Source organism: Acinonyx jubatus, chromosome D4 (genome assembly GCF_027475565.1).
Source record: "Acinonyx jubatus isolate Ajub_Pintada_27869175 chromosome D4, VMU_Ajub_asm_v1.0, whole genome shotgun sequence".
NCBI classification, from domain to species: Eukaryota; Metazoa; Chordata; class Mammalia; order Carnivora; family Felidae; genus Acinonyx; species Acinonyx jubatus.
In genome coordinates, this window is record NC_069391.1 from 51980001 (window position 1) to 52006374 (window position 26374).

At 35.9% G+C, this 26374-nt stretch overlaps 1 protein-coding gene across 21 annotated transcripts in view; it reads left to right on the forward strand.

Moving 5' to 3' along the window:
• Positions 1 to 26374, forward strand: part of BNC2 (basonuclin 2) — a 436381-nt gene that overhangs the window by 141634 nt on the left and 268373 nt on the right. For 2 of the 21 annotated variants that reach the window (XM_027047211.2, XM_027047215.2), the window contains exon 1: positions 8802 to 20498. The exons of 18 other annotated variants lie outside the window; for them this stretch is intronic. In XM_027047211.2, the coding sequence (XP_026903012.1) occupies positions 20496 to 20498 (3 nt within the window). In that variant the 5' untranslated portion in view covers positions 8802 to 20495. One more of the 21 variants, XM_027047217.2, reaches the window with a different exon arrangement.

The window sequence follows — 26374 nt, forward strand, 5'->3', positions numbered from 1 at the left end:
TGTGTGTGTGTGTGTGTGTGTGTGTGTGTGTGTGTGTGTGTGTGTGGTGTGAAGGGAAGATTGGCTTAGATCTCTCTCTAGCTAGAAAAGAGTTAATAAAACCAGATAGAGATAATAATCAATTGATAAATGGCTATTGAACCACATAGATGGTGTTAGATTGCTTCTTTGGCACTAACCCATTTTCAAGTAGATTTGAATCTAAGAAGACTTTAAGTCCTGGAAAACATTTTAGCTAAAAAACAAATAAAAGTAAATTATACAAATGATTGATCAGAATTAGGAAAATAATTTGAAATCACTGAGAGAAAGAAACTTGTACAGCTAAGCTATTATGATGTCTTTGATCCAGTTACTTTGTGGATAAATACAGATCTATTTTGTTTCTACCTGTGTACATGTATATGTGTCTGAGCCTCAGTTGACTATATGAAAAGAGTAGAAATATAGGGAGGTAATTTATGCATAATGGAAGCTATATAAAACTGTGTAATATTATACCATTTACTAAACAGAGTAGTAAAATAAAAGAAAAATCACAGCTTTAAAAAGTGTGATTTAACTATATATACGTATGTGTGTATATATATGCATTTTTATTTTTTGATTTTATCGTAGTTAGTGACTCCCCTCCCCCTCTTTTTTTTTCTGTCATGGTTACTAAATATTTACCCTCCTGTTCATTTTTGGAAAGCATGTAAAGAGTATATGAGTTTACATATTTGTTTTTTCCTTCAGGATAAAAACATTTGAGTTTGAGTAAATATTATGTGAACTTAAATTCAAACTGTGTAAATCTAAAAAATATATGTGCTTTACATGTTTAATATGTTTATTTTCTGTACCTGTAGTTCATCAGCAATGCTGATTCAGTGTGTGTGCGTGTGTGTGCACACGCGTGCTTGTGCACGCAGCAAAGACACTTTTCTTGAAATGTTATTTCTTGAAGTTAACAGTTTCAAGGAATACTAGTTTCAATATACACATTAAGCCACCTTTTGTTTTACTACAGGTAAAAGTTGTCCAGTGTAATCAGGTATGCAAAATTCTGAATAAAGAGGTTTTTGTATATTATGATTATTTTAATTTCTAAGAAAAAATTGATTTAACTCATGAAATGAATAGAATTGACTGGGTATACTTTTTTTTATTTTGAAGTTTTCTGTAGTGATATAAAAACTATAAGATTCACCTGATAATTTCTTTAAACATTAGAAAAGACTGGCAGCTTTCAAAACTGAGCTACAGAGAATTAACTACCAATATTATTTAACTAGAGCAAAACTTGTAGTGGGAAATATCTCATGAATACTGAGATTCAATAATCTAGATTTGTGTCTTCTACAGTAAATTAGGAAGTAGGGCTATAAAACTCTTTTGTCTTTTGTATGAGCAGAGTTGTGTCTGATTATATGTAAATCTGTCAGTCTGTCCAGTACTAACAAAAAGACATCACAAACTGAAGCCAGTTTAGATTTGGTAGAATTAAGTATGTTTCCCTTAAGTTCAAGATATGATAATTTTACCACATTTTCCTGTCTTTCTACATCTTTCCCATGTTTAAGCATGATTTTTTTAAAAAGGATAATTTTTTTTCCATACAAATATTTGATAACCTTAAAGGGCATGACTCTTGGACTTTCGTAAAGGAAGTTCTTTTTTGAGTTACTTTGATCAGTGACAGGTCGAGAATGACCAGAAACCCTTTGCTCATCTTCTATGTTAATCTCCTAGAGTCTAGAATGTTATTTTGCTCATTTTAACCTCGTTAAGTTTTGTTAAAAGCAGAACTAAGGCCTGCTTTTAGAAGTTGTTTTTTTAAATCAGGTTTTAAAAGGTGATTTTTCTATTTCTATAAATATTTTGCGCGTTTGAGAGACTATCAAATAAAATTCTTTGTAGCTACTTCAAGGAATGCAGTAGTCTATTATATTTTGAAATCTTTCCAGACATGAAACCGTAACAGGTAAATGGCTCCAGCCCATGTTTTACACATTATTAGAGACATTCACCTTTTATTATTGGTGAGGTGTATTTAACCTGTTTCAAATAAAATGTAGATCCCTTAATAAGGTCTCTTTTCAGACACAAGTGAAATACTAAGTTAGAATTATAAATGACTCTGTGCATCATTATGTAGTAATTTAGGATTCACCCAATGATGTAACAAAATTAACAACATAATTTCATTGTGAAACTGTGTCTTATTAAAGAACAACTGTCTGACATTCTCTTAGAGTTGCTTTATTTAACTTCATGCAAATATTATTAGTAGTGACATTTTTCTATTGTGCATTAGATTCTCTCATTAGCATGATGTGTTAGTTATCACCAGAGAAATCATTTCTTAGGTAGGTGAGGGGCAAACCAAGAAAGCTAAAAATTAAATCAACGATTTACATTAATACTAGAGCGTCTGCTCACCAGAGATATGACAGAGTAAAGCAAACTTTCTTTCTAATATAAAATCTAGCACATTTCAGAGAAATGATAAATAAAATATATTGTAGGAAATATATAATAACATTGCTGGAATCCATTTAAAAGCATGTTTGATATGAATTTTTCTCCCAGTAGTCTTTTAGTTCTTTCTATTCATATAGGCAAACACAGTTTCAGTTTGTTGAATCTGTATTTTAAAGTGGAAATGGTGGTTTTGTCTGACTTCCTACCTCCCCTCACCAAATAATTTAAATGTTTATTCACCAACAATTTAAAAGGCACACATACAGTTTTTCTTATAAGTCAGATGCCTAATTGTATATCGTGGTTTGATTCTTCTTTATTGTTTGTGCATTACATTTTTATTCTAAACTCTGTCCCACTCATGTAGACATCCCTTTTAACATAGGATGTATATTCTTATTTAATCAGAGCCCTGAGTAAAGCAGTTGATAGTTAATGGTCTTTGACAATGACTTTCATTGCCAGGCATCATCCATCCCTAGGTTTCTGCACTTTTCCCTCCCTTTTTACTCCCCTTCTTATAGTTGGTGTGTTTTGGTAATCGTGTCTTAAATTGACCAAACTTATGGTCTTGATAGGAAAATATTTATATTAGGAAGCATGTAATTTCAGCCTGTTGAATTACCAGGCTGCTACCTCCAATTTAGTTCCCTTCTCTAATTGGAGTGATAATATGTTTCATTTTGAAGTTTTAACTACAGACATATATTCAAATATAATTCTTAACATCCACTCTGATAGTGTAACACTAAAATACGAATATTTGCATAATTGTGAAAATACATATTGTAGCATAGACAGGTGCTTGTGTGTTGGCCTGTACTTTAAGTCTGTGTATAACCTGCAGACCTCACATAGCAGATACTGTCTAATATGTAATACAGTGGAAAAGTAATAGGGTCCTATACATGGTATTTATGTATGTGTTAATGAAAATAAAGCATGCACAAAATATTCTCAGATGTGTCTGGCGTATGTGAAAAACCTGTGCACAGATTTCAAGATTATTTTCAACACAGTACACTAAGTGAATTTGAACATAGTAGGTGATCATTTTGAAATTGTTTTTCCCTTATTTCTGTCAACTGCAAACTGGTACTCTGTGTAATTGTTAAGTCTTGTGCTTAAGGTGAGTAGAGTAAGCACAGTTGAAAAATAAATCCCTGAAGGTGCAGATACCTTATCTATAATTGTAGGTATTTTTTATAATTATATTTATGAGTGTATCTTAACATTCAGTGATAAATCCAATTATTCATGCATGGCTTTATGGAAATGTGATTAATGTAGTGACAGTACAGATTTGGGCTACCACAGCAGCACATCCTCCCTCTCCTGTGTCAGGGTTAAGAGCCGCGGCAAATCCTCCCTAACTAATTAGATGCTGAGTAAGGCATCTCTGAGAAGTTGGGGCAAAAGTGAATGGGTCACAGCCAAAGCAGGATTGCAAGGACTCCAGTGATAGTGAAAGCATTCAAGTTTGCCAGGTCGTTGTGACACAGGGAGCTGATTCTGAAGGAACAGACTGTTACAGATAGTGAGCTGGTGTCATCTATTTCGATGAAAAACAAAAATTCTAGTGCTTCTGCCTTCCCACCTTATATGCATTACACATACTTAAAGAAAGTTACATTGGGCATCCACTTATAACAATCTACAATGGTTTTGAGAGGATTTTCCTTGTGAACATGAATAGCTAATGACTCTGTACAGCCGAAGAGGTATTTTCTCAACTTGGACTCTTGATTAGAATATATGTATCAAAAGGAATTCAAGAAGAAACTAGAGTTTGCTTTAACTTGAATCCTACTGTTTTAATCTGTATAAGAATTAACTCCCCCCCCCCCATAGAATATTGTCAGGGAACTTTGTGGTCATAGGGAGAACAGAGTGAATTGTGGGATGACTTTTTCAGTGAGAAATTTTGTCTGGGGCTCCCTGCTTGTTACTGTCCAAAGAACATAGAGTATAATGGTTCCAAGATTTTCTTTCACATGAGATTTGGAGCCTGGTTTGTTATGTGCATAGAATGAATTCTTCACCATGTGAAAATCCTCTCGTACCTTTGTATGTTTTTGCTGTTACATACCTACCCTTCTCTAGGCCTTGGTCAGAAGATTGTTTGGGGATTGTAGGAAATGATTGATCTCACCTCTGTCTGCCAAAGCTGATGCCATTTTTATTTCCCGAAAAGCAGCTGGCTTCCACATTTTGCTTGGTGATCTTCATCTAATGAAGGACAGGGAAAAGAGGGAGAAAGGGAGTCAAAGACCCTTTCAAGGAACTTTGACATCTATTTTTGAGCGTTAGAGAAATAAAGGAAAAGAGGCATAATTCAGGGATAACAGCCTTTATATCCTGACATAAAAGCAAAACATTGTGTAAAAGAGGGGACTTTTTCTTGTAAGGTAAACTAGTAAATGGGCAAGAAGAATAAATTGAAAAAACACTGTGAGCATCTCAAGCTCTAAGAAAGTTTTAGGCTGTACAAGATGACATCCCAAAAATGATGCCTAGGACTGTGACACCACAGTGTCTGCATCTCACTGAGCATGATCTGTACTGCTGTCTCTCTCTCTCTCCCCCCAGGTTTAAAAAAGAAAGTTTAGAGAATAGGAAGAATAAAAATGTTGATTCTTTCTTTTTAATTTCTGCATTCCCCGTAAGAAGCCTAGCAAGTTTCATGGTGGAACATTCAGACCCTAAGGTGAAAAAATTTATGACTGGAGTTCCTTTGGATGAGGGCAGTGTGCAGTGTCATTCTATTCAAACACTCTTTGTAGCATTTCATGCCCCAGAGTCAGAGATGAGGAGAAGGGAGGAAGTTCTGTATCATTTCTTCATTCAGAGTCTTCCTTAATGGAAATGATTGTGGAACAACAACGTATTACTCAAACTGGCTAGCTTAGAAATCAGATTCTCAGCTTATTAATCATCATTCCAATTAAAAAAAGAATTGATCCTTTAACAATGAAATAATATCCTTTTGTTTTTCTTTAATTAAGCCCATCAGTTTTTCATTTCTCCCTGTTAGGAAAATGAAAATAATCTTGAACAGTAGGAAGTTACTCATTGAAACACTGATTCTCTTGAGCATATCTGACATCTTATTTACTCAGTATTTTTGGACTGCAGTGTTATTTTGCTACTGTCTGTAGGGTTTGTGTGTTGTTGAGGGGGAAGGGTTGATTTAAGTCTCATTTTTGTTTGGTTGGCAGCAATTTACTTAATGACCTAAATACATGGTTAGTCTGCTCTTTTTTCCTATTTCCGTTTCCCATAGACCTAGTTTCTTTCTCACTTCATTCTTTCCTTTCACTTCATCTCTCCTTTCATGAATTTCTCCTTACTTTCACTGGCAATTTTTGCCTTAATAGAAGAATTGAAATGCACCTTAAATGTAACAGAAACTGAATATGACCTTTTTGCCAATATATCATTCCGGCAGAGGTATGGGAAAAGAGGTGGCATCCTCAGATGTGGTCCTTAGTGTGTGAGTGCTGACAGGAAGACTGTCCCGAGTTTTGCTACGTAAGGGTTCTGTAAGTAAGGGCGTGATAAAAACGTGTAACCAGGGGCCCAGGCTTATCGTTCAGAGGCGCTGAAAGGCAGCTCAGTTTGATCCTTTCCCTGTGTAAGAAAGTACTTAGCTGAAGAGATTTTGCTTTTCTATTTTTTCTTCTTTTTTTAAAAAAAGCAGTTCTTGGATTTATCATTTTGTACAGTTAGACTTCTATCTGTACAAGAGCAGGAAGAAGACACAAAAGGTTTTCCTTCAGTAGGTGGAAGGTATGGCTATTTGAGACAAACTGCAGTTAGTAAGAGTTAACTGGAACTTTTAAAAAAGGAATTAAAATGATGGCAGGGCTAATACTAATGGATGACATTATGAAATTGAAAACATGCAGTATACATAACACAATGAGGATTCACTACTGTTTTGTTTTTAATAAATTTTAACTCATTGTCTTACATGGCAGAGAGATTGTTAAAATTGACAAGATTAAAAATATTATTCTGTATGGGAAAGACATAGCTTCTAGTTTTATACCTGCTGTGCTTTTGTGTGACCGTCATGAATTTTTCAACTTTATTAAGGTGTTTTTAAGTGGCTATTTGTTCTCTAGACAGTTCTTCAGGACTCCTGTTTGATGATCGGAGAACCTGAACCGGAGGTTTGAAAAGAAAAATTTTAAGATAATATTTTACATGCCAAAAATAATTACTTTCAGCCGGCTTAACATAATAACAAAACCAGTATTAAAATGAGAGTCTCCATTAGCAGGATTTTAATATTTTCTTTTTCTTCTTTTAAATTTAAGCAAGAAAGATTTCATTGACTTAAATCATTAGGATGGCTGTTTGGGGCACCTATTCAGGCATAGGTAAAGAAAGCTGCCCACTCCTGTGCTCTATGCTAGTGCTAGAGGGTAGTGGACATGACTGGGAGGCCACTTGTAAGATATGGGAAAAAATTATACACCGAGCATAATCCTGAAAGTACCCCTTGAGTGAGAATGCCTGTAAACATTTCCTTTGTTGACCTTGTGTCAAAACCTAACTCGAGTCAGCTAGGTTGTCTGCAGCTTTATTTAATAATGCTTTTCTTCTGTTCTTTGTTTTTTAGTTATAAAGAAAGAACCCAAATCAAAGCCCTGCTCTAACACTTACTATATTGCTATGGAACATAGTAAAAATTCATATTGTTACATGACCATGTATTCATATGTGTTGCATAGATATGCAGCAAGTGTGCACCTGTCCATTGGTTGGTGGTGGGAATTAAGTGGTTTATTTCTAGGTTTGTCGAGGATTTGTTAATGGCTGCCTCAAATGCAGTGAGTGTGTGCATGGCTCCCCCTCTTAGAAAGAATTTCCCATTTAGGAATCTCATTGTAATGATTCCTTACACTCTATAACATTTCTGTTCCTTGAGCATAGCTTTTTTTTTTAACGTTTATTTATTTTTGAGACAGAGACAGAGCATGAACGGGGGTGGGGGGTGGGGGGCAGAGAGGGAGACACAGAATCCGAAGCAGGCTCCAGGCTCTGAGCCATCAGCCCAGAGCCCGACGCAGAGCTCGAACTCCCGGACCGCAAGATCGTTGAAGTCAGACGCTTAACCGACTCAGCCACCAAGGCGCCCCGAGCATAGCTTTTTAGTGAAGCTCCATGTCATTCATTGGGAAATAGCTTGATTGTTATTTTGCAAATTGGTATTTTCAACCAGTGACAAACTATAGTTCTCATACAAGTTAAAACTAAGCTGGGATAGAGATACCAAGGTGAGAGCCTTTAATTCCAACTTCAAATATGTCCTCATTTTCTTTCCTAGACACTTTTTTTTGTTCTCTTGAGCAACTTTGGAAAGTAATTATTGGGCTGAATAAATCTTAAAATATGTTACCAATCCTATTATCTACTAAATAGAGCTCATTGTGGGAAAGAATTTTTCCAGTTTTACTATATTTTTGACATTTATCATAAATTAAGCAGGAAAGGGTTGAGTTACAAGTCCAACATCTGGGAGAGCTTGTTTCAGTAGCCAGCCTGGAAGCCCGAACCCTGGCTTCATACAGGTGAGACATGTTATGGGAATAAAGGCCTTATGCATTTAATGAACCCCGCCTGCCTGTCAGCTTGGTTTTTCATGCACCATTGTTGTTCAAATAAGAAAAAGAGAGTGTTCACAGCCTGTGGTGAGATTAGAGTAATGAAAATGAAGTGTTAATCTGTTGATAGCAAGTACATCTCATATCCTGCATCCTAGGCCACATTCATGCGTGCATAATATATTCCAGGTTTTCTCATGACCAGAGAAGCTTGGATGTTCATTATATTAAAAACACCCTTTTGGTAAAAGTGAGAAGTTGGTTATTTTAACTTGTGCAAATAGTTATTTTTAATAATTTCTTTAAAAACCCACCAGTCAAACCTGCCTTCTGAGTGTTCTGATAAAACCACTGTTCTTTAGATGCCAGTGTCCTTATACTTTTGGTCTCTTTAAAATTTTTTTTTGTTGTTGTTTTAACAAATGCAGAATGCTGATGAGAGCCTCAACATAAAAGCCTATTTAGAGATATCCTTTTCTGGAATTCAATGATTAATAGAAAGAAGGGAGGGGTTAAGTGAGGACAGTACCTTAATCCCCATAGAACATGGGTTAAATAACATTAAACATTCATTATCACATATTTTATTTTTCATCTTAAAACAATGAAGTGCAAACAAAAATAACAAAATCAGGAGTCTTCTAGAACTACTTTATGTATTTACAGCTGCCATGATGTGATCCTGAGGAGACCAGTTTAAAGCTTTGGTCATCACTGGTGAGAATTAACTGTGTTTTTTCATAAAATTTCTTTTCTAAAATGTTATAGTTGATCAATCAACATGAATGTAATAAATTATATTTTACCTAGAATTTTTGTTTTAGTTTTTTGCCATTTTTTGATATGTTTTAGATTTTCTTATGATTTTATTAAGTAGGCTCTTTGCCCAATGTGGGGCTTGAACTCATGACCCTGAGATTGAGAGTCATATGCTCTAATCCACTGAGCCAGTGAGGTGCCCCTATTTTTGTCATTTTGCAATTGAGAGGTCTTAATTTTTTCTAAAACTGACATGTTTAATGAAGAAACAGTAAGTTTAGTCTTAGATCATACCAAGATGTTTCAAAGAAAATAATGTGAACATTTATATATGCATGCTGTCACATAGGACAATCTCTTTAAGAAGTACCTTAAGAGATGGTTTCAAAAGAAGTATAAAAGGGGTGGGGAGCGCTATATTAATAATTGAGTTCCAGGTGTCTGCTGCTAATTACTAAAATTTCAAACATGGTATTAAGGAAAAATACTTTCCATAAGGAATATATCATATTGTTGTTCAGGTATGAGGCTTAAGACTATACTTATGGAGCTCATACTTATGGTATTTTCTCTTTTCCGATTTCAACTGGGAGTTGAGGAACGCAGTATGATCATTACAGTTTTGTGAACTGTTTACCTAAAGTTGTTCAAGTTGTTAAAAATCAAGAGAATTTGGGGATTAAGGTCTGATTGTGAAGTAAATTTGGCATATATTCAAAAGTTACTTTTTTAAGGTGAAAATGGAAGAAAAATGCTTCTCTCTTAGGAAGGAAACAACTAACCAAAAAATAATCTTTCAAGAATGTGGACCAATGATAACACATCATTTCAAAACACTATACTAAAATTGATTTAAATTTTACTTTTTAATAAGTTGTAACATGACCTGTCATAGCCTATTTAGTACATTACTGTACAGTACATCATAGATAGCCTGTTAATATAGTTGGATGAAGTGAAAAGGTACTTTCGTTCCTTTACTAAAATAGGGTACTTTTAATTTGTAAAGTCCAGTAATAAGTAGAAGTACAGTGTTGCTGTGGTTGACTGGAAATAGTGAAATAGAAAAGATTTTCTCCTTGTACTTCATTTTATTCAAGAAAAAGAGCAAATAGAAATGCAGGGTGCCTTTGTCATAAACATCTGCTTTTAGGTAGTAATCATTTTTAAAGAAATATTCCATGACTGTGAGGGTCATTTGAACCTGCAATAATGTCTGTTTAAATATATAAATACATATTGTGACATACATGTGGTGCCTGTAAAGATGTGTATTTGCTATAATATTTATGCATCCTAAATGTTGACTTTTAAAATTTACCTTAAAGATATATTCTATTTTCATATTAGGGTTAGTTTTCACTTAAGTGCATGATCATTCTAGAAAGGAAGTACAGAAGCGTTAACATGGGAAGGAACAAAATGGATGTGTAGATCTGGGCAATAGTTTGACATGAACATCTTTTCTGGGCTGGGACACTGGTTGAAAACCAGTGTAAGTCTTTGTCAAACTATTCACTAAGATGAGATCATCAATTCTGGATTTACTTTTTAAAGCATTTTAATTATGAAAATGATTTTGCATTTATGTTTTATTGAACAACTATATTTTGAAATTCTGCATTGTTTAAGCCCATGAAATGTGTATTTTTAAATCTCTGTTCCTAGATACTCTTCTCTTTTTCTTCCCAAAACTCTACAAACTGTCTTTGGAGTAGTGTGACATTTTAAAGATCAGGAGTTGCCTAAAAGGGCATGTGGAGGTAAGGTAAATTAAACCAGTGGGGTGAGTCTGATGGGGTCTGTGGTGGACCAGAAAGCTCTTCAGCTCTAGCCAATTGTTACCAGGTGGGAATGCAGGCCTGGTGTTGTGAGATGATCCAACAACAACAACGACTACCTCCCTGCCCCCCCCCCCCACCTTCTTAAATGAGAAGCCAGAAATCAAGATTTTTATGTGAAATCTCCTGATTTTTAAATCTTGGCAACCTTTTCAAATATTTTTTAAAGTGTGTGGTCCAAGCAAAACTCATCTGCAGGCTATATTCAGCCTACCGGTTGCCAGATAGAAACCTCTGTTTTAGATAATATTTTAATGGATGAAGATAATAGTTTCATTGCATGTGATCATTCATCTTGGGAATTCCCCGCTGGGATGAACCAAATTCTTCATTTTTTTTCTTCACAATTGAAAAAAAGGTTTAGTAAATATGTTTCTGGTGCTGATAGTTTTGATGTATAGCTTTTCTCTTTATGACCCACATAAAAAGAAAAACATGTGAGCAAAACAAAAAAAAATGGTCAAAGGATTTTAATAAAGGTAGAAAAGGTAAGAATTTTAGAATTAAAGAGAAAGAAAGGGAGATTTCTAAACTCTGAAAAGAATCCCATGATTTGTGTCAGTCATTGATGTAGATGAAAAGCTGAATTCCACTATAAAAAGCTTTTCATTTCACCTTTAAGCAGTGATTCTTGGCCCTGAATCTTTGTGGGATTGCTGTAATTTACCAGGCAATTGATTATGATGTCATGAGGAGGAGATGGACCACAAGGGGAAAACTTCCCCATACTAATTTGGGCAACGCCAATATTTTACACAGGCTTCAAGAAAACATCATTTATGTTGTATAAGATGAAGTTTTCAGTGTCTATTTAAATTTTTTGAAGGGGCTCTTTAAAAGATATAATCTATTTATAATTGAAATTCTCCAGGCAAATCAGATATCAACATTTTCAAGAGAACAGGTAATTAATTGGTTTGAAATTCAAATTGGAGGTCATCCTGTTATTGATTTTCGTGGGAACAGGAAACAAGAACATCTTGTTAAAATGATCTGCAAGTGGGGCCTAGGTGTGCCTATGTTCTGTCTAGGGCCTTGTTGAACAGCATCACTGGACAGTATCAGACACCAATCAGAAGGGAGTCATTCCTGATGTAAACATAATAAGCTGTTGGTTTGCTTCCAAAACTGCAGAGAAGAGCTGAACTGTAGAAAAGACCAGAGATTAACAGTTTGTTTTATAATAAGTCAGGTATTTCAAATCAAGTGACTGGTGCAGCTTGTTACAAAGCATCTGTAAGTGTGTCGGAATGACGTTAGTATGCCATGTTCAAGTTCAGCATTAACACAGCTGTGACTTACCACTTTCAGAAACCTTTCAACTGGGAATTTGATAAAATATCTTTAATACAAGGGGAGGGGAGCACTGAAGTAAAGAGTGCGGTGAAGAATAAAGGATAATATACTCTTTTAGATGCTCTTAATTTTTATAAAATAACCTTTGTGCTTTCTGTTTGATAGTTGTATCATTCCATATAGGAATCTATTTTGAAGCAATTGTTTCTCTCTGCTGTGTTTATACTTTTTGAAAATGGTATAATGTGAAGGTAACATGAACTAAGTGGGTGGCAAACATTATGCCTTTCTAAACTGAAATATTTTAATTTTAGCTGTGCTGCACAAGTTGGAAACTTAATGCAGCTTCTTGTGGTTCAAAGTAAAATCCCTAAAAAAAAAAAAAAAAAAAAGAGCAAGCTTTCCATTCTAAATACCCTGAAGCTGTTAATTCAGTTATTTCCAGGTTGACATAGTTTTGTGTAGGCATGACAGTGGCACCAACTATCTACATTAAGCCTTAACATTCCACAGAACCATTTCAAGTTTATTATGAGCTTCAAAGACTGCTCGTCCCTAAGAGAATATCAAGTTCAAGCATGTCACTTTGCCATAGTCACAGTTAACTTTCTTAAATCAAAAAGTACCTTTCTTGAATCAAAAAGTCTGATTTTCAACAGGTGATCCTTGAATTAATTTCTCAGTTCACTACAGACTCATTTTTCTGACCCTCTGTTGCTGCCGTCTTGAATCTTGTCCATCCATCCTGGTAGCAATGGTTGGAAACTACCCCACAATAAAGCAGGGCTTATCACACACAGTGTGTTTAAAGTTCTGAGATGATGTCAATATTCTTTTTCAGCTTTATTTCAGGAGTTTGTCATTGATCCCATTTTACCAATTCACAGTAGGATTTTCATTGCAGTATTTAAACATGTAGCTGAGGAGGAAAAAGATGCTGATGTTTTCCTCACAGCTGGGAATTTTACACCATGGAAGGCTAGTGCTCCAGGAAAGGATATGGGCTGTTCAGCCTGATCCTCCTGGTACACTGCTTCTCAGGGAAAGGAATTCCCCATTTCCTGAATGTGAAATGCCTACCTTTTTGGAGGTTCCTGGTCTTTGGCTCCTAACTCACTTAATAAACCATCACTGTCTATACCTTGCATCTCAGAGATGGAACTTGACGGACTAGTCAGCATTGCAAAGGTCACCCTAAAGCTATTGGCAGAATACACTGCCCTTTGTTGCTCAGTGATGATAATGCTACTGTAGCAGTTAACTGGGTGCATTAGATTGAGCTACTTTTCCAGAATACCAAATTACCTATTTATTTCATTTAAACACCTGATAGAATGCCCATTCACAAGCTGTCTCAAGTGTGTTTTCAAACGGGATCTTAACGATACTTGAAGTACCAGTGCTTTGGCCACAGGAGGGATAACGTGCAGAGTGTGTACCCGTTGTATGTTTTGCTTCAGTAAAAGTACTTCTAAATTATACTTATTTTGTAGTTTTCTTATTGCCCGAAGTGAAAACTTTTCCAACAAATTTGAAAGTCCAAGGTATTCCAAAAAGATCCCTTATGTTATTTTGTCTTTTGTTAGTATGTCAATACTTTAAAATTATGTTATGAACTGACTTTTTTATTAACATAAAAAAAAATACTTCATTTCCTTTCATGTTATTTTCCATAAATACAAAATGTGGAAATAACTTTAAACATACTGCAAAAGTGGGTTTCACCATATTTTTATGTATGTAAATTTACTTCTTAATTTACTTAAGTACAAAATTATATTCAGAATCGTAGAGGAATGATTGATAAATGATCACACTACTTATTTGATAGCAGGGGAACTATACTTGAAATAGTTAGCATTTAGCATTCCATTGATTTTTTTTTTGTGGCACCAGTATAGTCTTGATATAATTTCTAGTACATAGGTAACATCTTTGCCTCATTTCTCATTTAAATAAAAATGAGTAAAGATCCAAGATGCTAAGGTGCTAGCAACTTTCACTAATTATTTTCACTTATGCATGTACTTTGGACTAACTGCTTTCCCAAATGATTTGCCACATACTCATCCCTCCCCTCAGCCCTCCTCCAGTTATGTTTGGTCCCAATCAGATTGGCCAAGCAGTGTAGGCATTTAGAATTAATTCCCTCTTTGGTTTCAAAACAGTAAGTGAAGACTCAGAAATCCCTTTAATTTACCTTTTAGTATCTGAATACAGCAGAATCTGTCCTGCCTTCCTTTCATGCATCTGTTCAGTTGTTTATTGAGTTAGGTAAGCAAATCTAAGGCAGAATATATTTCCTCTGTCCAAAATAATAGAATGAAATGAGTGTTCAATTAATTCAACACTCAAGGTAACTAAATGATTTAAAATAGGATAGTTAGTTGTAAGTTCAGACTCTGACCGGTATCTGGAAACAAAGTATAATGACAGTTTTGTGTTGTAGGCCCTTTATGACTTTGGTGAAAGGACTTTCTTTTAGAGGTATGTTTATCTTAGAATAATAATCATTTCATGCTGTTCATTTTTTTTTCTAGTTGACCCATTCTCCAGACCTTTAAAAAAACTTTTTTAAGTGGATGTAAATTCCATTTTAATTAGGCCAGTGCAATCTAATACTGCAACTAGCCAGGAATGGAAGAAACATGCTGGAAGTTAATACAACCCAAATCAACCATAGCCAGATAATTCCCCTGTTCTTAGTAACAACCCCCTTCCCCACCTCCACAATTAAATGACCCTGTTGTTCTGGAGTTTCAACAAGACATTTAAGGTTCATTTAAAAAAATGATCATCCTTTACAGGATTCTTTGCTCTTGCATTTCTTTCTTTCTTTCCCTTGCCACACAGCTGTCACTGGTATAGGAGAAAGATTGGGGGGAGGGGAAGAGGAGGAAGCCCTGTTCAAATCGTGTCACGTAGCACTAATTCATCTGCTCTCATTAGAGGGAGCGAGGGACAGCAGTGATGGCCAAGAGCTGCACTCCACACATGACACGCGAACAGTTTGGGGAATAGAAAATTGCTTTCTCAGGAAGCCCAGCCAATTAAGGACTTGACCATATTGAATGTCAAGTGTTAATTTAGGTTTTTCTTCATTTTCCCAGTAGTAATGCGGGTCCTGTGATGAGCAAATACATGTCAAGTAAAAGTTGATTGCATGAAGGACCCGGGTATTATATGTCACTGACAAGTCACAAATGTACTGAAGTCTTTTAACCCCTTAGGTGAGTGAGGTGGAGGAGGGGGAAGGGGAGAATGGGATTAATGGTACCAATAATGATAAGGATAGATAGTTTACACAGGGATAGCTTGGATGGGACAGACAGCAATGGTAATTCATGCAAAAACCAAGGATAGGACAAATCCTACTCTCCAGGCACAGAGACCCTTGAAATGCATACAGTATGATTCTTTCCCATTGAAAACATATTGCCTAGAATATATATTCTGTCTCCTAAGATTTTATGGAAAGGAAAAGTAGTGTACTCCATGGTCTTGACCTAAGAAATTCCTTATTAATTATCTCCTCTGAAAGAAACAAAACATTCATTAAATAACTATACTATTTTGGACATTTTAACCCATTTGCTCAACACAGCTGTAAAAAAGGGCTATTTATAATTTCAGTTTTTAATCAAATACACATTTTTAAAAAAATGGCTCTGTGTAATATGTCATACAAAAGATGCAGAACATAAGATTGAAAGAATGTTTGTTTTCTGTCATAAGTATCTCTGTTGGTGAATGTTTACCCAATAGAAACTGGTGGAAGGTCCATCATTGTCTTTCATTTCCTTTTGTGCCCAGTTGTAGAAGGGAAGAGATTCCAGCTTCTGTGAGTGAGGTAACTTCGCCTTTTTTTTAAACTAAATGTTGAGCATTGCCCATCATGTATAGCATCTCATTTCCATTCATCAGCATTTATTTACATATGAATGTCTCGAAAAAGAGAATGTCTGTTTCTGTGCAATTGTGCAAGTTGCAAATAAAAATACTCCACAGTTTAAAATACTGCTGTGTGTAGTTTAAACAATCTTAAAGTGAAACTCAAAACAGTTACAGTCCAATCATTTTTGTTCTTTATATGTAGAACCACTTTCCCCTTTCGTATCTTTGAAGAAATGATCATCATTAAAACACTGTTTGGAAACTTACTCTCATCTGTTTATTCCCCAGTTTTAAGACACTTGCCTTTGTGTGTTGACAGTGCTTGCACCTTAAAAACTTAAGTCTAATAATGCTTTAATTTTGGCAGCAAAAGCACCAACAGAATCTTTTTCTCTACCTCAGGTTAGAAACACTCTAATGATGCTATCATTATATTAAAAGTGGGCTAAATTTACATTATGGGACAGGAAACAATTCCAAGAATTTCATGTTTAATAAAATAGGTTTTTCTTAAGAAAGGAACATTAGGGTAGGATGTAATATCAGTTAACGTCTCTCCTCCCTGTCTCAAAGCTAACCAGATAGAATAAGCTTAGCCCTCTCTTCCCTTCCTATTTTGATAAGCTCTATGGAACTCTGGTGGCAAGGCGAGAGTACTGTTTAATTACAATCCAATTGTCAGCAGCTTCTCTTCCGCTGGGTGTGCTGAGAGACTTAAGTAAGTTTCCGTAAAGTAAATTCTGATGATGGCAGCTCTGGTTGCTGATTCAAGTTATTCCTTCTCTTCTGTGTCACTTTTGACGGATGGTACCTAATGCAATCAACCACAGGCCAAGAAAGCCTTTTTTTTTTTTTTGGTTGTGTTCGTAACTGGACCAGGAATTCCCCTCCTCCCTTGATCTCTGCTTCAGATGCTTGCTCCTTCCTGCCTCCCCCCACCGCAGTACTTCAGCCCAGATAGGAAAGTGAAGAGAACTGCTGTACTACCCAGGACAGACTTTCCCTAAACCTCCTTTTCCCAGTGGTGAAGCTCAAGCTGCCTCCCTTTGCGTGCGTTTTTGATAAATTTAAGAAGTCAAATCGCTGACACAGATAGATAATCCAAGTGTATAGGGTGAAGAGTTATAAATTAACACATTATTCCCTCTTAATGTGAAATACTTGAGAATGCATTTTCTCAGTCCCCTGACATCTACCCAGTGAGGGCTCGCATTGTACTTTTCAAGTGGCATTGATTTGTTAAAGCGCTGAATTAGCATCTCTGGCCAGCTGCTTGATCCACTGTGCTGTTGTGGGGCTCCAGTTCCTCCTCTCTCCCCCAGCCATCCCCTTTTTTCCTTCAGGCTCCCTCTTCTTTTCTCTCCCTTTCCCTGCTTCTTTCCACTTCACTCCTCCCAGCTCATTCCTCCACTCTTTTTCTCTCACCCCCTTTTCTCTTGTTGCTTGCGTTTCTTTCAGTCGGATTTCATCCACACCATCTCCTTTTTCTTCATTCCCTCCTCGATCCACACATCTCCTTTTCTTATCTCTTGCCTCTGAGGTGTGCCTTAACTCAGGGTTAGCCTGTTAACTGCCTGGGTGTGGGGTAGTGGTAGTTGATTTAGCCAATCCAATGGCTCCAAGTGGACTCTTTTTGAAAGGAATAAATGAACTTGTGTTTGTGCTCCTTGTAATAGAAGTCAGTGAGAAAAATCTCACCTATTTGGCTTTCTAGAAATTAAAAGGTAGCTTACAAAACTTTTAAACTTGTATTTTTAAATGCCATTGCACATGGTAAGGTTTTCTTTTGGTTAAGAGGAAATGAAGGTCACCAGTGGTTATCACAGATTTGATCATCTCAAATGTACCCACCAAAATAAGTTAATATTTCTATAAAACTTGAATTTTTGCAACTTTTTGCATTTCAGTGAACTGATAGGACTTTATTTTCTAGCAAGTTCTATGCTGTTGATATTTCATATAAAATATTTTCACTGTGGTATTTGTTCCATGCTGTGGTTTCTGCATTATGATGCATCACTGTATCAGTGGAGCAGTGACTACATTATAAAATTGCTTGACAATTTGTTGAGAAATAGAATGAGATGGATTATCGCTTTTTTGAGTGATGTATCTCAAAATTCCAGAGGTCTTCAGAGGAAATGCATCACAATTGAGAGGATTTAACATGCCTCTTGTATATTCACAGACCTTCACTCTTTTCTTTCTCTGAATGTTTATACTAGATACTTTGGGATCACTGTATTGATCAATTTGATACCATCAAAAAAGTGTATCTGTCTGGATTTAAAGAGAAATTATCCTTTATAATTTTAATCTCATATCTTGACTTAGTGCTGTCTTCAACTTTACTAGGTTTCCCAATAAAACATCAGAATTGGAATATGAATATATGTTGATGTCAGGTAACTTGAAAAAAATCATGTATTTATTGCTGTTTTAATACAGATTAAAATGAGTTTATTTCAGCACTTACATTTTGAAATGGAAACATTTAATATAGGATTTGATAATCTTTGATAAGCTTCTCTGTTGGGTTGATCTCCCACCCTCGGTCCCCCAAGTCAAATATAATTCCTCTTTTTTTTTTTTAATCAATTGCTGTCCTCCTGTCTAGAATTAGCATGGCTTGGGTAAGGTGAAGGGATTAGAATGACTTTTCAAGGCCTGATAATATCTGTTTAAAGGAAAGAAAAAGAAGAAAATTCTTTTAACTAGGGCTTAAAACTAATTCCAACTACTAAGGAGACAAAAATTACTCTAAAGAAGACAGTTTGGTTTTATTTTACATGTGCATGTTAACTTGCTTAGAGATGATCATTTTGTATTTTAGATTATTCTCTTCCATGAAATAAGATGTTCTTCAGTTGTTACTGAGGAGAGCACATGGCCTTACTCAAGGAGATTAAAACTGGAACACCTTCTGCCTTTTGTAGGGATAATTCGCAGCTCACCTGGCTGTAGTTCAAGGTCAAGGGCAAGCAGGAGAGCTCTTTACAACTGCCTGGGACTATAGCAGAGAGGAGGAATAATAAAGACAAAACAATAGGGCAAGGTTGAAAGTGAAAGTGCCCCATATGAAAATAGTTAATGATCAGAAAAGTAAAAAAAAAAATCTGGAAGGCATACTTTAATAGTGGAAGAAAAGTTGAGGATGAAGAAAAAGGTTTTGGGGGGCAAAATGATGGTATCTGATAACTTACAAAATTAGTAAAGATACTGTTGTGATTGGTTGTAAAGGGCCAAATTGGCATCAGAACAGAGTTAAAAAATAATGAAAACATTTAAAAACTTTTAATACTTACAGTTTTCGTCTGATTATCATCTATTTTTCTTTGATTTGTCAATTATGCTCCCTGGAAGGCAGAAATCTCTGCACCAGTAATAAATCAATGAACCTAGAGTTATTTTTTTTTAAATCTAATTCGTTACTTGCTTTGTGATAGTACTTTAGCTACGTGAAATGGTTAAGTGTGGATGTTTTAGAATTCAACACCTTTGAGTTTTTCTCTAAAATTCTCAGGAGAAATCAGACTTATTTCTGTTTTTGTATTTTGTAAATCTAAATTAAATGTCACTTAAATGCGAAAGAACTGGCGGCTTTGATAAGTAGTCCCAAAAGCAAACCATTTTGTCAGTAATCATAATCTAATTATGAATGCAAATGCAAAGTTTGTTTTTTAAAAAGTCCTGAGCAAACAAAGGAAACAGAAAAGCAGACCACTCTGGGACACAGGGAAAAAGCATCCCCACACTTAAACCTATGACTTTCAATAGTAGCAGTAATAATAAGAACTCTTGGCATCCTCCCAAGTCCTGTTGAGAGGGAGCAGCAAATGGCCTGCGCAGTGTGTGGCTCTGCAGAAGTTCCAGAGTGACACATGCATCACAAGCCGGTCACAATGCGAAGGGTCAAGGGTCATGTTCAAGAGCAGGGTGTTGCTGGATGAGGCTGAGGAAGCAGAGGTGGCCCCTCTGTGCTCACTGTGTGGGTCTGTGTACTCCTTTCCCGTCAAAGCTGGCTCAGCACGGCCAAAAAAGCGGTTCCTTGGCAGGGTTTAATGGCAGGATGATGTAGTCTGTTGTGACTAGTGCATTCCTTTCAGGTTAAACTAGGGAAATGGCATTGTGTTAAAATTCCAAGTCGCATGAATGTTTTATTGCCACAGTGCATTTAGCCCTCTAGGGGAGTGTGTGTGGCGGCGGGTGGGGGTGACTTAGAGACTCAGGAACTATCAGAAGAACACTTCCCTTGGAAAATTTTACCCACCAGCATGAAGCTGATTTGCTGTGATGGTCACTTAGAAGGGTTTCGCTTTTTCCTAAACTGTGGCTGTTTAAAGTCTTGCAGTCTGGACAATTAACAGCTGAAGAAAATATGACAAGACACACGCAAAGAGGTTGGGAGATAGAGAGGAGGAATGCGCCAGAAAGGAGCTGAGCTGCCTTCTTGTGTAAACTACCCGAGCAAGAGCCCCCTCCCCCGGCCTTGGTCCCTGTCTCCCCCCTCCCCGTCCCCCCCCCCCCGCCCCCGCCCCCCCTTCCCCAGGCTGTGTTTTGCTGTCTGCCTGAAGGCCAAGAGTGATCTGTTAACCTTGCACCACTGACTGGGAGGCCACTGCAGCTCATGGTACTGTATGTTACCATTACTACTCCCTCATTCCTTTCACTGGCTAGTCTGGTTTCTTTTTTTTCTTTTTTTTTTCTTTTTTTTATTAACCATTTCTTTGTAATAACGGTTTATATTTGTTAGAGGGATACAATTTCAGAATGCAGAAGGTCCAGTTTAAACAAAACAAACTTCAGTATGGTGCTTGTTTTTTTCCCCCTTGGTATTTAGAAGGGGTAAACTGAACCATTTTAATTCATTTGCAGCCAGAGGTTTCCAGTGTGATTTAAAATCAGGAATTCTGGAAATAGGGCAGTTTAAAAGATGCAAGTCATCTGGGCTGTGAGTCTTGTAAAGGGACTTTGTTGTGAAACCACGTGAGCATCTTCAGGGTTTTAGGACATTTTCAGGCTTTCCAGTTGTATCACATTTATCCACTTTGCAGATTTGCCCCCACCCCAGTCCCTCTCCAGGGGACACTCTAGCCTTCTCATTCGCTGTTCCAGTTGTTTTAGGCTTACAGTTAGCTGAGGGTGTGTATGATTTGACTTTGGTTGTAATTGTGCATGTTACATGTAACTCTCAGGATTGCTTCACGATTTATCTGACTCCAGTTAATTTACAACAGATTAAAGTGTGGATGTGTGAAACAGCCTTCTGACTTTACATTGTGACTTTATAAAATATTCATGTGCCTGATGTTTTTCCCAGTGAATAGGAGAAATACGGATTTTCTTAGGCTTACCTAAGTAAAGATACCATAATAGTTTGAATTTTAATTTTGAATTGCCTTTTAGTTTCTCTTTACTTTCAAACCTTAATACTTTTTTGCTTGCATGTTCTTGTGATGTGTCATTTTTCTTCCTCTTAATAATGCATACATATATATAGAGTTGTGTATGTGTTTGCCCGTATGCCCACAGACCTTCTGATCACTGTCCGATACAAGGAAAAACTTGTAGAGTTGTTAAACTAAGGTAGTTTTCTCTTGATAAATAAGTTATTTTTAAAAATGTTATGTAATAGAAATTTATATATTTTTATATATTTCTGTGAAGTGGTTTATATACTTCTGTCAGGTGATGATTTTGTCCAGATAGACCTCCGAGTTTAATCGGATTAATGCTATCTGTATAATGGTTTGTTCTTTACAAACAGATACATTCATTGTCTATGGGAGGTCTTAAACCAATAAACAGTTAACTCTATAGTAAGAATCAAGATTTATGTATGGATGCGGCACTTCAAAATTTAGATGAATTGATTAGATACTTTACGTAACATCCTAAAGAATACTCCAAACTAAGAATTCTTTCTTTTTACTCTGTTGGATGTAAGTGATGTAAGTGATGTTGGGAGTTTTCTTCTGGTGATTTTTGTTTTTAGTTGCAGATTTTATAGTGCACTTTTCAGAAGAATATTAAACTTACTTTGTGTTGGAGTTTTTTCCCTGTTACAGCCAGTTTCAAAATTAATTCTTTATCCTAAATAGTAGTAGAAAACAGTGCCAAACTTGGGGGGAAAAATCTATCATGTACATTTAGATTGTCTAAAAATATATATGCTATCTTGATCATGGAAGCAGTTTTTTATTATAAAAAGGATGTTGTGGTTATTTCAACCTTTTCCAATTTGATTTATTAAAAATTTTCCTTCATAATCCAAGAGGAAAAAAGAATTACTCCTATATCATATCTAATAAGAAAATTAAAGTTGATTTAAGATTTTTAATATCAGTACTTGTTCTCTCAGCATTTTCCTGGCCCCATTGTATCTGACATGAGTGTTTGGTATTGCAGAACTCGGGAGTAAGATTAAAAGATGAGACCTGACTTCAGAGTCTAATGTTGCCACTTAACTAGTCTTGTGACCTTGGATAAGTCACTGTAATTCTAGTCTTTATTTTCTTCAATTTTGAAATGGGGAAAAGAACAATTAGCTTGAGGATTTGTCAGGAAGATGAAATGAGATAACACGTGGGAAGCTTTGGGACCCAGTAGCTATTGAGTAAACTATATATCCCTTTCTTTCAGCTTGCCCTTGGGAAGCTTGAATTTGGGGGAACAATGAGGTAAATTTAAATGAAATGTTTTAATATCTTCAGTTAAAGGAAGGGAGGGTAGGCATTGGCAGATACTTTTTTTCTTTTCTTTTTTTCCCTTTTTCGATTTTTTCCCTTTTTTTTTGTTTTTTTTTGTTTTTGTTTTGTTTTCTGAGAATCCTCTTGTTGTCATCCATTAGTTTTGCATTTTTGCCACTCTGCACAGTTCTCACCAGGTTGGCCTTTGTGGATGTCAGTACATTGCTGTTATTTCTGTGATACCAGTTATGGTTAGCTCTAGACTGGAGGCAAAGTTGGGAAATTCTGCTGAGTTCTGTGGACATCTGTATCATCACTTCTAATCATGTGCCTGAATGGAAGCTTCCTGCCTTATTATACTCATTATCATTATCATTTGGTAGTAGAGCTTGAAGCTTGATTGTGTAGATAAGACCCCCACCTCTGTCCCTGGCTTTGTGAATATTCACTTGTATTCATGGAATTAGGGTCATACTAAAGCTGGTAGTGTTTATACCTCTCAGAATCAAACAAAATAGTAGCAAGCAACATACATGTACATCTGCACAATATTTTATCTTCATTTATAGTCTTGCATAGGGCTTGAGAACTGTTGAGCAAAATGTGCTGCTTTTAGTGCTTTTTAATCCTGTATTATGTTTTATCAGAAGTAGTTGTGTTCTCCTGTGTGGTACTTCAATATTGTTATAGATGACCTTTGATTAACATTGTTATTTTGCTTAACATCTAGTTTATTTTAGCCAATCCTAGTTTGAACATACTGCATCTTCAGATCTAAAATAAATATTTGGCTTAGCATTTATTTTCATCTGTTACTAACAGTAAAAGAATGAGGATTAAAAACTAACAACTTCATAGCTACCTCTTAGCTCAGCTGGTGTGCTAGACATGGTACCCATGTTATCTTATTCAATTATTAAAAAGCATTCAGGGCAGGTACAATTATTTTTTTTTACAGATGAGGAAATAAAGTTCCAAAATCTGTAACCAGAAAAGTTTACCCCAAAGTCTTTGCTTTTTCCTCTGTCTTAATTTTTAATCCATCTGTAACTTAAGGCAGCTATTAAAAAAGAAAGAAGAAAAACAGTAGTTGTACAATCTTCTGGGGATTTTCTTCTTTCAAATTAAATTTTATAAGGAAGTCAATATGTAGAACTGACAAAAATCAGAGGTGCTTTAAATGGAAGGGGTACAGCTACAGAGTCCTATGTTTTAGGCCTCTACCAGAGATCCATTGACTACCTGATCAGAAAACCAAAGCCTAGTACTCCCACACTTCCAAAAACGAAGGCACAGCAAAACCTTAGTTTCCCCATCTGGGAGTTAAGGGTTTTTGTTATTCTGAGTTTGGAGGTGCAGTTATGGGGAATTCATAGGAAAAGCCAATATCTGCATAATTTTATTATATTTTTAAGTTTTTTTTTTGGAGAGAGAGAGAGAGTGCGTGAGCACAAGACAGGGAGGGGCAGAGAGGAGAGACAGAATCTCAAGCAGATTCAACACCATCAGAACAGAGACAAATGTCAGGCTCGAACCCATGAACTGTGAGATCATGACCTGAGCCTAGATCAAGAGTCAGACCTTAACTGACTGAACCACCCAGGCGCCCCTGTCTCTGCATAATTTTAAATTTTTTTTAATGTTTGTTTATTTTTGAGAGAGAGAGAGACAGAGTGCAAGTGGGGAAAGGGCAGGGAGAGAGGGAGACACAGAATCCAAAACAGGCTCCAGGCTCTGAGCTGTCAACATAGAGACAGAAGCGGGGCTCGAACTCAAGAGCTGTGAGATCATGACCTGAGCTGAAGTTGGACGCTTAACTGGCTGAGCCACCCAGGTGCTCCTATGCATAATTTTATTTTATTTTTATTTTTATTTTTTTAAAAAATTTTTTAACGTTTATTTATTTTTGAGACAGAGCATGAACGGGGGAGGGTCAGAGAGAGAGGGAGACACAGAATCCGAAACAGGCCCCGGGCTCTGAGCTGTCAGCACAGAGCCTGACGCGGGGCTCCAACTCACAGACTGTGAGATCATGACCCGAGCTGAAGTTGGACGCTCAACCGACTGAGCCACCCAGGTGCCCCTATGCATAATTTTAAAAGAGAATATATCTAAGAGAAAAATAGTATAAGTTAAATGCCAATGTAAAAAAAAAATTAGTTATGTCATTGTATAGCTTTTCACATATTAATTTTCAGGGCATAGATTTTGTTTAATCCATAGCAATGAAATAATTTTACTGTGGGAAAAGTCATAAAAGACCAAGTCACAGTTTTCTGTCTAACTGGAGTCTGTGTCTACAAATATATCCATACTCTACTTCAGTATGAAAGTTTTTGTGCTTTATATTTGCTATCTGCAAAGGTATATACGTATATATGTGTAAGTGTAAAGATGAAGAATATGGATAGATTTAACTGAGAAAATAATGTAGAAAACACTATTTAAAATAAACTGCTTGTAAAACAAATTAATTGACATGGTAATTTTGTAATATCTTTATAAACCAGGAATTTCAAGTTTTCTAACTTGTTAAATTTATACTGGGATTTTATATAGTACTTCATTAGAAATGTAATTTCTATTTCATTAGCTAGTGTGGTGGGAAGAGTCTAGACTTTTGAGGCAGATTTATCTGCATTTCAGTTTATCTCTTTTTTATGTGACTTTGGAAAAGTTTTGTAATCTCTCTGAACCTCAGTTACTTCACTTATAAAGTGGGACTTAGAAATCATGCCTGTAAAGTCTGGCACAGAGAGAGTGAGCTGTTTTGGTTGTTATTAGCAATTTCTCCTTCCGTTATTCTTGTGGTTAGTTTTCAAGCCTTATGCGGTGTTGACTTAGCATCTCATTATCAGTGGTGGTACTCGGTTCTTAATATTTGTATCATGTACATACTTGGCCTTTTCATTGCTGGTTAAAAAATACTTTTGTTGAGGAAAATGAAGATGGAGACAGATCTCTCCTTTCTTACTCTTCACTGAGAATCAGCCACTGAGCAGCATAATTCTAAAATCTTATGTGGCTTTTGGGTACTTTATGAACCTTTTTATGGTAACCCAAGTAAGACACTGATTGAATTAATACATTTCCATTCAGAGGACTATTCTGTTAACCTCTCTTCTTCCTAACCCATGCATGCTTTTGCAGGGGACTTTTTCCATCCTAACTGAGGTTGCTATATATAGTGGGAATGCCAGTGCCTAGATATGCAGGCTATTGGTAAGCCTAAGAGCCTTTTTGTCTTTAAAACAAAGAAAAAAGAACAATTAAAACAGCAAGAACAAAACTAGAAGCCTGCCCAAACCAAAAAATACAAAAAAAAAAAAAAACAAACCCCAAAAAACCCAACCCTTTATTTTCTGAAAAGCTTAGTGCTTTTTAAATGCAGAATCTAAACTCTGCACCTTGATTTTAATTTATAATAGTTTAAACTTTTTTTATAGTGTTTGTAGGAAGGATATACTCATTTTCTACAGATCTGATTAAGTAAACTGCAGAAAGTAAAAATAAAAACTTTTCTGAAAAGCTGCCACCAAGGAACCATTTCATTAACATCTTTTTAGTCATATTTTCATTTGCAAAGGAAGGATAGGTGTCAATAGCATAAAAGGATTATGGATACATGACTTGCATTTTAAATTTTACTCAGCCCTATCATAGATACCTTTTTATGTCTGTAAATATAGATGTCCATCATAATTTTTAATGGATTCCTAGTAAATCATTGTACCATAATTTATTTAATGGACTCTTGGTTTGTGGACATTGAGATTGTTAGCAGCTCTTTTCTTTTAAAAGGAGTGTTGCTTCAATA